Genomic DNA, 13,811 nt, shown 5'->3' with positions numbered 1-13,811 from the left:
TGGGAATCTAGGAACATCTGGAAGGACAAAGGTTCCCCATCCCTGTTTTATAATATGAATACACAGTAATGTGGTGGGGAGGAAGTGGAGCAAGGCAGTACCAGCTTAGAAAGGTGCTATGATTCCTGTGACCATGGTGGGTAGGAGTAGGAAAGGCACATATGTGGTTTGCTATGCAGCTTGTGGAACTGTGGTCTAAACCACTGAGCCTTTTGGGCTTCCTGCTCAGAAGGTTGGCTGTTCGAATCCCTGCAATGGAGTGAGCTCCCGTTGCTCTGTCCCAGCTCCTGCCAACATAGCCAGTGCGAGTAGATAAATAGGTACCGCTGCGGCTCTGGTTTCCGTCATGGTGTCCCGTTGCACCAGAAGTGGTTCAGTTATGCTGGCCACATGACCCGGAAAGCTGTCTGTGGACATGTTCATTTTCCCTACTATCTGAAATTGGCCAATGTCTATTTTACACTGTGTGCATTATGCACTATTCTCTCGCTTTCCTTCCCCCCTTCCCCCCAGATGTGTTTAAGGTGGTGGTATAACATCGTCTTCACACCCTTTCACTAGCTTCTTCACACCTTTTCCAGTATTTTACCTTTCACCAGTTTTCACTGGATTCTTCCTTTTCTTCTCTTTGAAGCTTTCCCATTGTTTCTCTTTCATACTACCAAAAATTAAGGATTCCCTGACCTGGCATGATGATGCCAGCATTATATATGCACAAGCCTTTTCTCATACCACCTTGCCCAGCAGGAAAGTTTTTATTGGGGATGGGGAGCAGACAACCAGAGCCCCAACTCTGGAGACATACCTGAGGTATCCTACCTTTTGATCCCCCTCTTTTTTGCACTTCTTAAAAACATTGCTTGGAGAACATCTGTGTGTGCACCACTGATGAGATCCACCCACCTTCTTAACTTACTCAGAGGCACCCTGAACACTTACTCAGGGGCCTATGCCTTCATGGCCTGTAAATAAGTCTCATCACCCCTGATGCTTGCTCCCTATGATCAGAAGGAGGGGTGAAAGTATGGCTGCATTGGGCGGAGGAGATGGTTTATCAGCAGTAGCAGGGGTGCATTACTGCAGCTTATGGGGAGGCAGAAGGGCAAAGGAGTGACAATGCCAGCACAGTTGCAAACACACCAGGAGTGCCAGATTGGCTTCACTGGAGCCTTTGCAGCAATGCTGGTGACAGGAGGTCAGTTGAGCCTATTCCCCCACCAACTCCTACTGCTTCACAGTGGACAACGTGTTTGCACAGTGCTGACCTCACACTGGATGTTGCTTTGCTTTGTACATTAGAAGGGCAAGGTATAATTGTTTTAATTAATTAATGTAAAGAAATCAAAATACCGGGAAGCTTGTACTAAAAACAGAACCAAAATCTGACTGATTCACTGAAACACCCGTTCAACCCCAGTGTCTAAGCTTACTGAGCTAATGCACTGTTATTTACAGATTTTTAAATCTTATAATCATCTGTAGACCTTGGGCATGCAAATCAAGATTTTAGCATTTCCTTCTACTCTCTTTAACATGCAAATACAATTTAATCATGTTAATATTGTATGTCCCTCCCTTTGTGCAAATCATGTAACCATAGAATTATCATAATTAAGAGGAGAGAAATACTAATAAAGCTAATTCAATTCCCTTCCCATTACACTGGTGTTCCCTGGTGTATATTTTCAAGAATTTTATTATTAGCCTTAAGCTACAGCTTTGACCATATTCCCACAGAGAAAGTGTTTTGAAGCCTAATTGTTCGCACTGTAAAGACTTGTGGGTTGTTGCTTTTCATAGGGTAATTTCATTTATTTGGATGACACAAAAAATGAGAAGTTTAGGATAATACGATTTACACAAGATTGCATTGGCAAGTTTAACAAATTACAGCAATTTGTGGTTAATCTTACAAGACCAGTATATGAGAAAACTGCTAGACCAGGTGTTAGCAAATGCTGCCACTTGAAAACTTTCATTTATGAACTTCAGTTCACCTGATTCTGGAATGTAAAATTCACAGTTAACACTATTTGTCCCATCATATTACTTCAATTTAACATTGTGGGGTCTTAATAATTACAGTGTACAAATGGATGAAATGATACCTTCACAAAGAGATATTTTACCTCTTACTTTCAATCTTCTTCAAATCAGTTTTGTCATAATAATTGCAGATTAGGTGGCAATTAATCATTGCAGAAATAAGACTTATGGAAAGAGAGAGAAATGAGGAGGCAGAGATCAAATCTGGAATTGAGCTAGGCTACAACTTTATTTCAAGGAGCATGGTGAAAGAACCCAAAAGGCTGTAATGTGAGAAGCTCTTAATACACTACACAAGCAAATGCATGGTTTTTGTCTGCCAATAGTTCTACATACCTGGGGCAGAGCAGGAACTAGGTTGAACTCTAAAGTGAGGCTGATGCTAGGATTTGCTGGATATATAATAGTGTCCAGGAAAGACTATCAGATTGTTCTCAGACAACGGCTCTCACATCCTGGTCATCATCTGGGATGGGATCTACACACATATAAAAAATTCTGTGAAAATGTTTTTTTAAAAAACATTTTGAAAAGTACATTGAATTTGGCATAGCTCACTGTCATCTAGTGTCACATTTGTACACTGCACTTTACAACACATTTAAAACATTATATTTGCAGCTGTATAGCTGAGTCCTGGGTCCCAGTGCACACTGGTCCTTCTCTATCTTCTTCCTTTTCCTAAACAAACCTCTCTGGCTTCCAGACAAGCACTCCTCTTACTAGCAATAAATTTGTTGCTAGGTCCAAGAATATCTCCTTTATTGAGGCTGAAGATGGAAGGGGAGTCTACTGCCAAGTTGGGAATCCATGTGTGTGAGGGATCATTAGGGACAGTCAATATGTCTATGAAATTGATTTAATCAGTTTGCTTAACTGTGACAGTGGGCTGTTCATAGCCCCCACAGCACTGCAGAGTCCTACTTGTCCTTAGATACGCTGTTCCAGGTTGGGCAGGATTCTCAAAAATTAGTCTTCTGCACTGTCCCTCTGGTACTCCAAACTTGGCTTTTGGAAGCCTTGTCACCCAATGGGGAAAGGCAAATGAGAATTTACTGAGCCTTTGCCTGCCTTTAGCATCCTAGTCAGCAGAATCACCCAGCCCTGTGGATGATAGTCTATCAATAATCCTTCAGGGATGAGCTGTCAGGGACTGGCAGGGCTCTGAGGAGTGTGTGGCAGAGGCAGGCGTCTGGAGGCTGGGGACCAGCAATTTATGAGGTTTTGTGCCACGCGTGAGGCAGGAACCCAGCTGAAGGAAGGGGAGGAGTCTGAGCAGTCAGAGATGGGGGAGAGGGTACAGAATGTGTTGGAAGCAGTCAAATCCCTTCCATCCTCTGCTACACTGTCTCCTAGAACTGGGAGGGGCTTGAAGAGGCAAGTGCAGCCTCCCATGTAGAGGAAGTCACCAGTTGCTTGTGCACACTCTGTCAGATGAAGGTACTTAAGCCAAGGATGGTGCTGGTCCCACTGTTGCTTCAACTTTTCAGCTGGGGCATAAGCCTGGCAAAGTTAATGTCAGCTTTTGTCAATAAAGAATTAAACTACTAGACATTTGTCCTTCTTAGTTGAGTGTGTTCAGGGCATGATCCTTCTAGGGTATCTTCACATGTTCCTTCACCTGGGAGCCATTCCCACATCAACACTGCTCCATCTGCCACAAGAAGGAATCAATCCACCTTTTCTTGCTTATTTTCTCCAAAACAGTTTCAATAAGCATTGGACTCCATCTAGAAAGAGCTCACATCCCACAGGGAACAACACCCTTTTGAACTAGTAGGGGTTGCCTTGCATAATGCCTGGTTTGACCAATCACCAGCTCTCTAACGTGTAATGTCTAGTCACTTCATGGCAGCAGGATTCATAGCCCTCTGCCTGGGCAGCATCTGCACCCAAACAGTTTTCACTTCAAAAAGAGAGTAATTGGTGTTAATTGGTACAAGCCAAAGATATGTCCCAAGTAAATCTGGTGAGTTGTACAACTCAAAACTTGTTTGAGTTACTCTTCCTACAGCAACTCATGATGATTGGCACATCTCACTGCATGCCCCTCCTTCCAAACCAGTGGACAATGATGCCCAACTGGTATCTGCAGACTGTCAGTACCCACTTCTAAGCCCAGAAGATAAGACTGCCCACAACTGACACCCTGTTGGCAATGAGTCTGCAAGCCTTGGTTTTTCATAGTTGTAGAGTCGTTTTTTTCAGCAGAAAAAGTTAAAGCAATATCTCTGAAGATTTAGGTTGACCTTATATATAACAGCCTGGAATAATTTTATGTAGAAGTGAAAGACAGGGTTAGACCTACCTCATTATAATTCAAGCTAGAGCAAGAGTTATAGACCCCAAAGGATCTTTTCCATCAGATGAATGTAGTGTGAGATATTGGTTAAAAGACACTAAGTCATCCCAAAAGTGCAGCTGCCCCTAAGCTACTGACTGCTTTATGAGAGCAAATTACTTTAAAGTCATTGCTTACAGTCTTTTGAACTACAGGAATGTTCTAATCAATCAGTCACCACACAGCAATTGATAAGTAATGAATGATCTTGAGTGATCTATTTCCCTATTACTTAAAGCTATTTTTCTAATGAACAAATGTTCATGATGTCACATCCTGCAGCTACCAGATATTCCCTTCTTTAGTAGTGAATTAATTTAATTAATGTGGCTGAGGAAGCAGATGATGTATGTGTATTGAATCCTTGGAGTTACATCTCTTAGCACCAAGCAAAAGCATTTCTTTTTTTGTGTGTTTTCTGTTTTCTTAATAAATCTCCATTTATATATAGACAATTATTTAAAAAGCAAAGCTACACATAATTCATCATCTTCTTAAATAATAATACACTCATAATGTGCAATTCATTAAACCAATATTAACAAATGGCATGGTTTCATAGCCTGCAGTTTTAACCCCGGTTAACTGAAAGTAATGTTGTTGTATACTTTAAATCTGGATTGATATTATAGCACATAGGTTGTATAGAATTAAAAATAATAATTCTATAGTATTAAGGATAAAAATGTTAAAACAAATTCACCCAGCTCACCCACCCAAGTTTCTCCTAATGTATACCATCAACTCAAAGGCTTACTTTTCATCAAAACTGGGGTATGCTTTATCTTAAGTGAATGGAAACAAACTTTCCCTTAATAAAATAGACTTTGCTTTATATGTGGCCACAGCAATATTCAAATATTTTTTCATTTGGTTTTAATTAAAGGTAAGAATGATCGTTATATAAAAAATATTAGATCATAGGTAACCAGAATATTATACATTTATTTCACGTCTACTTTTACTTGCCTTTTCTCTAAACAAAAACTGCAACCTTTCCTCATAGGAGAGTTGCCCCATATCATTCTGATTGGCCTTTTCTGAACCTTTCTATCCCTGCAATATCCCTTTTGAGGTTAGGAGACCAGAACTGTACCCAGAAGTCCAAATGCAGTCAAACCGTAGATTTGTATAACAGCATTATAATACCTGCAGTTTTATTTTCAGTCCTTTTCTTAATGATCCATGGCATTTACGTTTTCACAGCAGATGCACACTGGGTCAATATCTTCAGTGAGATGCTTTTGTGTTTGGGGTGGGGCACAGAAATAAACAAATGCTCCCTTGCTGATTGTATTTCTGATGCTGAGGAATCACATTTTACAAGTACTCAAAACTGCCATTGTTAGATGTAAGTCTCCAACAGAATACACATCTTGGTTGAGATCACTGTGCATAAGGAGATGTGCAAGTGCCATGGGCAGCTGCTGGATAGTGGTGACGACATCACTCATTACAGGTAATTGACTAAGGAGAAAGTTACTCCCATTGCTTAAAATAAAATGGTCATCTGTCATCCCCTTGGCGACAAGGATTTATTGAGACAAAATGCCTCCTTCAAAATGCTTGTTTTCAGAAATGTAAACTATTATACTAGGGCAGATGTAAACTCCGGGAAGCTTTCCAAGTACTCAGTTGGCTGTATCTGTGTTTTGAATTCTTAGAAAAAGTATTTTAAAAACCTAGAAAATGCTCACAGCCAATCCTCTTGTATGGTCCCCACCAGTGCTTTATTCTGAGGGTACGCATACCCATAAATGTTTTTTTAATCTAAGTTCGACCTCATTGAGGGGCAGTATTTCAATATGAATAGGAAAATGAGAGTACCCCTAAACATTTTTTTTAGAAAAAAAGCACTGGTCTCCACTATATTTCATAATATTATTTGTCTCATTTGTCACTGGCTGTTCTTACCAATTATGTGCTATAGTTTAGAATAGACATCCTTCCTCTAAATTACTTAAATGGAAAGTGGCACAGAGACACAAGCTAATTTATCACAGTCTCAGGGAAGATCAGAATGAGTAAAGACATAGAAAGCAAGAAAACGAAGTGGAACATGATGCCTTTTGTTGGACTAGGAATAGGGGCAGGATACAAAATCTCTTTGAAATGCAGCAAAAGTGTTTGAATAATTTCCCAGCATTTTGAACAGCATCTCATCTCATATTATGGTCATCTGCAAATGAGTTTACCCAGTGGGATAATAGTGTTAAAGTAAGAGGAGCTATGTGGTATAAGGGGAGGCTGTCACCGAATTCAGTGAGGTAGCTTTCTGCCATACATATTCTGTCAAGTAGCCAACGAGTTTGTTCCACTAAAATAGGAAGCATTGTTTTCATAAACATAGGGCAGTCCACCCAATCTTAAAACTACAATTTACTTCAGTGGGATTAAGAATAAACAAAAAGGGAAAGAGAACTGCAGACTCAGAGACGGATGGTATCTGCTCATAAGAATAAAAAAATACTGCTTCTGGATGAGACTGAGAGCCCATGTAGCCCAGAGACAAGGAACCTCAGGCCTAGGGAGCCAAATGCAGCCTTCCAGCAGGCCTTTTAATCTGGTCCTCAGCACCCTGCCCAGGCCACACCCCTCCACAGCTACACACCACTCCCATGCCACTAGCTGGCCTTGTCTTGCACCCTCCTTGAGTGTTCATGCCTGACCAAATTGTGTTGCTGAATTCTGAGGATGCTTGTAGCTTGCCCCAATGGGGGATAAGAGTGCATGCTTAGGGAAGTTTTTAATGGTTGATGTTTTGATGTATTTTTAATCTTTGTTGGAATCCACCCAAAGTGGCTGGGGAAACCCAGCCAGATGGGTGGGGTACAAAGAAATCATCATCATCATGCAAGTGTGTGTAGAAACTAGCCTACTGTACAAAGGAAAGATTCACCATTGTTGCTTTGCCCATTTTTGCCTCAGAAGGGAATGTGACCTCTGGATTGAAAAGCACCCCTGATGTAAGCCAAAATTCTGTTTCTTGCAGTGGCCGTCTAAGTCTTGGAGTTCACATTCTTTGATAGAAAGTTTAGCTACATCACACATTCAGGGTCCCTGGCAACTCTATCTTCACTTACCCTTCATGATGGCACTTTCAACACCAGTAGAGTTGATATTTCCAGAGATAGTTCTGGAATTGTGAAGATGAGGGTTTTGAGAACCTAAGATTCCTAGCTCTGGCCCCCTCTCTTTGCTAGTAGCCTTGGCTGTGGGGGCTTTTTGGTACAACATGCCCTTTCACCAAATTCACTGTCCATGTACCCATATTTCACCGGACATGGCAGTAATATGATTCAGCCTAATACTACACGTGTTGTTTGAATTAATACTCAGCTGGTTCTATGCAGTTGCTGAATATGATCAGTCACTATCCTGTCTTCAAATGTGATGGAGATGTGGAGGAGAAAAGTGTTGATGTTTCTAACTTGGGAGTCTTCTTAAATTTGTTTAAAGGGCTTGTGTATAATATATGTGCCTGTCATTCACTAATGTTTATAATGTTAATGGTAGACAAGTGACATTGGGGGTTAGTAGTATCAGTGTTATGGACATGATATTCATCTTGTTGCAGACTGAAGTAATGATGGTGAGTTTTTCTAATGGATATCAGACTTCATTATATGCTTTAAAATGTTGTACAGTTTTGTTTTCAGTTTTTGTGTATGTGTATGGTTGCACAATCTTGCTTAGAACAGTAGCCTTGATGCAAATGTTGAATGTTGCATTTTTTAAAACAATTTTTTAAAAGTGTGATTTTGACATCTCAGTCCTACATATATGTATTTTGAAATAAATAGCTATAAGTGTGTTTAGGAGTGTAGCCTGAATATGATTTTTCCCCTTGACGGTTTTCAGTTTAATTTTTCATTAAAGGTAAGTTTAATGCTGACAAACGATTAGAATAACAATCTGACCATATGCATATTCAAACTAAGTACAAAGAATCCTAATCTATAACGATGGCACCCCATCTTTCCAATGACCAATATTTCTTTTTAATTGGGCAAAAAGATGTAGTAAAAAGTCCTTGACCTAATTACTGTGATACTTTGAACATTATCGTAGGATATTATGATTTTCAGATTAGTCTTAACAAACTTTAAAGGTTTATTGAGTTGGGATTGATATATCACTCTATCTCTGGCCAATGCCAATTTTACATGTGTTCCTTCATAAGTCTGTCCCATCTCATTTCTGCATTAACCTGTGATGTTTAAAAAATCCAAAATGGAAATTTTTATTTAAATATTGACTTAAATACAATTTTTTAAAATCTCTGTCTGCATTTTTCTAAATGTATATTGTTTTCAGTTGCACATTTCTATGCACTTTGGTATGGACTGAGCCAAGAATTGCATTTAAAACTTCAGACCAAGCTAAATTCTCCTCCAACCCTATGAGTGAAGCACCAGAAGGAGGAGTATATCAAATTGAGCACACATGTGTGAGGTGTAGTCCACATGCACTCCAGGGGCCATTGTTTGTTATGGATGTGAATGTTTTGGATTTCAAATGTTTCCATTTTCCCATTTTCAGTAGTGTACTAGAATGATCCCTGCATCGTCAGCAATGCAATGGCAGCATATACATTTCTTATGGTGGTTGTTGCTCTCCATTGCTGTTTCTGCATTATTGTGGGAATAGTCAGCCACCAAAGGGAATAGTTAAGAGTAGTTTATATCCAGCTTCTCAATACTAATGACACTGTGCAAGGGAGGAGAAATATTCCGTTGTTAATAGCACTACAATGCACTATTAAGTGATGAGAATCTAATGAGTCAATCTATCATTCTAATGAGGCCATCTGATCTGAACACTTCGCTGTTGAAGGGTTCATTTTCTTCAATGGGCTTTATTCCAGCAGATCATTATCATCATTTTATATAATTTATTTAACACCTATGACACAATGGGCACTCTACAAAATGTAAAAATAACCCAGTTAGCCAGAGCATGAGGGGAAGAGGAGAGAATAGGAAGCAGTAATACAAGTGTGTGTGTGTGTGTGTGTGTGTGTGTGTGAGAGAGAGAGAGAGAGAGAGAGAGAGAGAGAGAGAGAGAGAGAGAGAGATGGATGGATGGATGGATGGATGGAACAAGTAGCAAAGAAATAAAGGATAAAAGACCACAACTGAGGAGAAGGAAATGTCTTCAGCAACTTTCTAAAAGCAAAAGCAAAAAAGTGCTTGCCAAATATTCAAAAGAAGAACTTTAGAGGGCCATTTTGCAGGTCTGTAGTCAACAGCAGATGTGCTGCTTCAGAGGTTGCTGAATTACAGTTCCAATCAGCCCCAGCCAACATTGCCAATAGCCCAGGATGGTGGATGTTGTCATTCAGCAATATCTGGAAGGCCAAAGGTTCCCCACACCTTAGTGAACACCTGAGTACAGCTTATGCAGATGTAGTGTTTCCTGTTCTTAAGAGACAGGGTACATATGTTTGTTGTTCTCTCCCTTTAGTTTTCTGTATTAACCATAGTACAGTATTAGGTCTATGCTGAGATTAATGCTAGCCATGGTTAATGCTACCCATGTGTGCTTTATGGTCTTAAAGTGTCAGAGAGCATGCAAACTTAGCATATGATCAGGAAACTTTACATCGGAACTGGGCCTATATGTCAGAAAAGCATGAGCTCCACTGTAACAGAAAGATTTCACCCTTCTTCTCTCTTTGTTTGTTAGGAAACTGATCTCATGACTTTTAACATCTCAATGCACCGATCCTGGTGGCGAGAACATGGACCAGGCTGCATACGAAGAGTGGTGCGTCCTTCAGCTCCTGGGATGTTAGATGATTTTTCCTATGTCTCTGTGACAGGCTGCATCATTGACTTCCAATACCTAGAGGTCATTCACAGCGCCATCCAAATATTACTCTCTGTAAGTCACTGTTTGCTGAGCAAATCAGATTGTTCCATTCTTACGTTGCCACCTTATACAATTCACATATTGCCACAGTAATTTACTCTATTCAACAGCCTAGATATTGTCTTAACTCAAGTTAAAAAAGAGGATATGAAAGCATAGAAGATGTCGCCAGCTGGATAATCTTTCCCTTTAAAAAAAAAACCTATTTTGGATTATGATATGAAATGCATTTAGAAGATTGTGCCAATTTTAAAATTAAAATCTAAGAACGTTTCTGCAAGTTAAGGTCATTTTTATGGCACCACAGTTCCAGATTGGATGGCTGGTGGCATATCAGTGGAGAAGCTTCATACTTCTGGCATCCATATCCACCATGGTTATATGGCTAATAGATGGGAGCAGCAGAGATACTTCTCTTGATTTTCAATTTCTCTTTCAGTGCCAAAGATTGCACCTGCCTCCTATAACACTTTAATGCTTGTTTATGCATATGCTTTATGTTTTGAGTTTGTCAGGAAACCTTCTTTTGCCTAGAGGCAAAATTGAAGGACTCACATATGAAAACATTTGCTTCACCTCCTGCACAAGCATATCCGTAGAAAGATAGAAACACACTTTTAATCATTTATGCAAACTACATGGTCTCGTGCATTTGTGGGAGGGTATGCGCAATTATTTCTTTAGAATGCAGAAATAATCATTTATTTCATTGGCGCTGGCTTCCTTTGGGAAACATGCACATCTGGCCCAGGAATAAGCCTGCTTCTAGGAATGGAAGAGAAATATTTTTCACCACCTGCTGCAAATCGTCCTGAAGAAGGGGTAGCTCAGTACAGCTGGTGATGTTTATGCAGGTGGGTGGGGATTCTTTTTTTAAAAAAATCAGGTTCGATAAAAAATTAAAAGATTCCTAGAGTTGTTCTGCAAGGCTAAGAAGAAGTATGTAGAGGCCCTGGTTTGCCTCATAGACTGGAATTTTTATGTTTTTTCAGTAAACTGAGCATGTTGGTCCCTTGGCATAGCAGCAGTTTTCAACTATGTCAAGTAAAATGTATATGTAGAAACACAGTGTAATCATGTCTAAATGTGTTCATTTTGTGAGTTGAAGTTCTCATCCATATTTAGTCCAATTGATGCAATCATTTTTGTAGTGGGTCCTTGATTCTTCTTTGTATTTACTTACCCAATACCATTTTTATTAGTTTTAAAAGCTAGGTCATTTGAGAGAAGGGGAAAAATAGATAAGGTAATAATGACTGCAATAATTAGCAAAGCATTGTAAGAAATGAACCCATTTAGAATGGGTAGGCATTTTGTCCATATAATATGGCTGTCCATAGTGCCTTGTTATCTAAATTAGTGTGAGTCATTGTACCAATTCACAAATGAAACCACAGAGACCAGGAGTGGGAAAGAAGACTCAGTAAGGTCCTTCAATTAGCCAGAAAGAGCCTATTTTCCTGGGGAAAGCTTCAAAATATCAAAGCAACTGAATTTACAAGTGTAAAAGCCATCTTTTAGTTGTCAGTTACCTGTAATTGCCCATTAAGAAAGGAAAGTGGTTGATTATACTGGGGCAATGGTCTCTTTGCCCTTGTAGTGTATGTGCTGCTAGAAAGCTAACTATCTAGGTTAACCTCTTCTTTTCTAATTCTGCCCAATGACTCGGAAAGTCAGTGCCATGTATTATACATGGGACCTTAGAGCAGCCTCTACTGCAGAGCTTTCCAAACTGAAACCAAAGAATTTATTAGAACTAAGGACTAGTGAAGTGTCTACTTGCAGCAAAGCAATAGTTGGAGGCAGTAGCTATTCTACTAGTGTTTCTGTAGCTGCTGTACTCTTTCAGCATACTTTCAGATTTAGCCATGGAAATCTATGGCTGGAGATCTAATGTGTGCAACTGTTGACACTTATTGGCTTGCTAACTTTGAATGGGTATGGTTTGGCTTTATACAAGATTAAATGCAAGAATAAAACCAACAATAATGATTTGGGTTATATTTTCATGTTTGCTAGACTAGCAGATGTCAATCTGGGGTTATTAAAGAGATCCGTCACTAATTGTTTTAAACCATTGGTCAGAGCTAAAATCCAGAGCCATGCAAGGAATTAGGACAGGCAAACGGAGGTACTTATGTTCTAATATGATTGTTTTAAAATGGGAAATGGATTTCTTATGTTGTTCTTGTTGTTGTTTGTGATTTAAATATTACCAAGAACATCCAAGTTAAAATATCCATAATAAGTCCAGTTTAATGCTTAACTTCTCCCACAAAAAGATCATTTTTAAGAGGCTCTATAAACTTCATAACAATATCTTAGATATTCACAGCTTAATTGTTTGTAAAAGCCTGGTAATACAGAATCCTGATTAGTTAAAATGAAAGCAACTTTGCTATTCCTTATTTCTCATAGATTCAGTTTTCCGGAGTTTAAATATAAATGGTTTGGCCCTTTAAAAATAATGAAATTATATTAAATAGCCATGCTATCTGTTTCTATTTTAGCCAGTAGATCATAACCACCACCGTGCAGTCTCCTTGATTTTTTTTAAAAAAAGATTTCTTCCCAACTGTTTTCAAAGCATCTGCCAGGCATTGATTATTTAATGTGAGGATGAGCTATGACATTTTGTGATCTTAAATGCTATTTCATCAAAGGGAGAAAATAATTTAATTAGCAACCATTTAATTAGCAATCTTTAGCACAGCAGCCATTAAAATGAGGAGCATGTCAATTATTAATCAAATGCTGTTACTAGTGGGCTCAACAGAGATTTATGAGTCAGAACTATATGACTCCAAACCTTCAGTAAAAGGACTTCATATCAATTTTGCAGGTGACCGAAAAAAAGGGGGGGATAGCCGATTGAGTAAGGGAAATCAGTAGCCTCTTTCTAATCTGTAAATTGAGCATAATAGGTAATTAATGTTGCCACTGCTTTCTTAAAAACAATACACAGAAATTTAGTGTTTGGGGATTTGTACACAAAATATGTTCCTTGTTACCCTTTTAATTAAGTTTAATTACATCTCTTGTGTTTGTTGGCTACGAATAACAGGCCTAGGAAGAGCTCAGGAAAGCAAAACAGCACTGAACAAATAGATTGCCATGAAAAAGCAGAACAAAAGACCATCTAAAATGAAACCTTGTATTTATAATAGTTCTGGTGAAAAGACTTGACTGACAGTCACAGGAATGACTATTTCATTTAGCCGATGGGTTTCTGAAAGATTCATTAGCAGCTTGGGAATGTGTAGATTGAAAACTGCTGATGTGTGTGTTTTAAAAGTCACAGTCTTTAGCAATAAAGCTCTAGCTCTACAGGTCCCTATTAAGTCTTTTACAAGCAAGAATTGGTTTATTTTTGCTTCAGCTTTACTACCTACCAAATAGAACTTTCTATTACATGCAACTAAGGTCACATTTTTAAAAAGAAATGTAATATAATAGAGATGAAAATTGAGCTGGACTAGTTTTCTAGGGTGATCATTGTTATAATCTCCCCACCCGTGTGTGTGTGTGTGTGTGTGTGTGTGTGTGTGTT

At 39.0% G+C, this 13,811-nt stretch overlaps 1 protein-coding gene across 2 annotated transcripts in view; it reads left to right on the top strand.

The window, feature by feature from the left end:
- Nucleotides 1–13,811, top strand: part of NKAIN3 (sodium/potassium transporting ATPase interacting 3) — a 200,561-nt gene that overhangs the window by 122,281 nt on the left and 64,469 nt on the right. For both annotated transcript variants that reach the window (XM_081917666.1, XM_081917667.1), the window contains exon 4: nt 10,076–10,273. In XM_081917666.1, coding sequence (XP_081773792.1) covers nt 10,076–10,273 — 198 coding nt within the window. The remainder of the gene's footprint in view (nt 1–10,075; nt 10,274–13,811) is intronic.

The sequence above is a fragment of the Podarcis melisellensis genome (assembly GCF_964234715.1).
Source record: "Podarcis melisellensis genome assembly, chromosome: 7".
Classification (NCBI taxonomy): domain Eukaryota; kingdom Metazoa; phylum Chordata; class Lepidosauria; order Squamata; family Lacertidae; genus Podarcis; species Podarcis melisellensis.
This window is presented reverse-complemented; position numbering and strand designations above follow the sequence as displayed.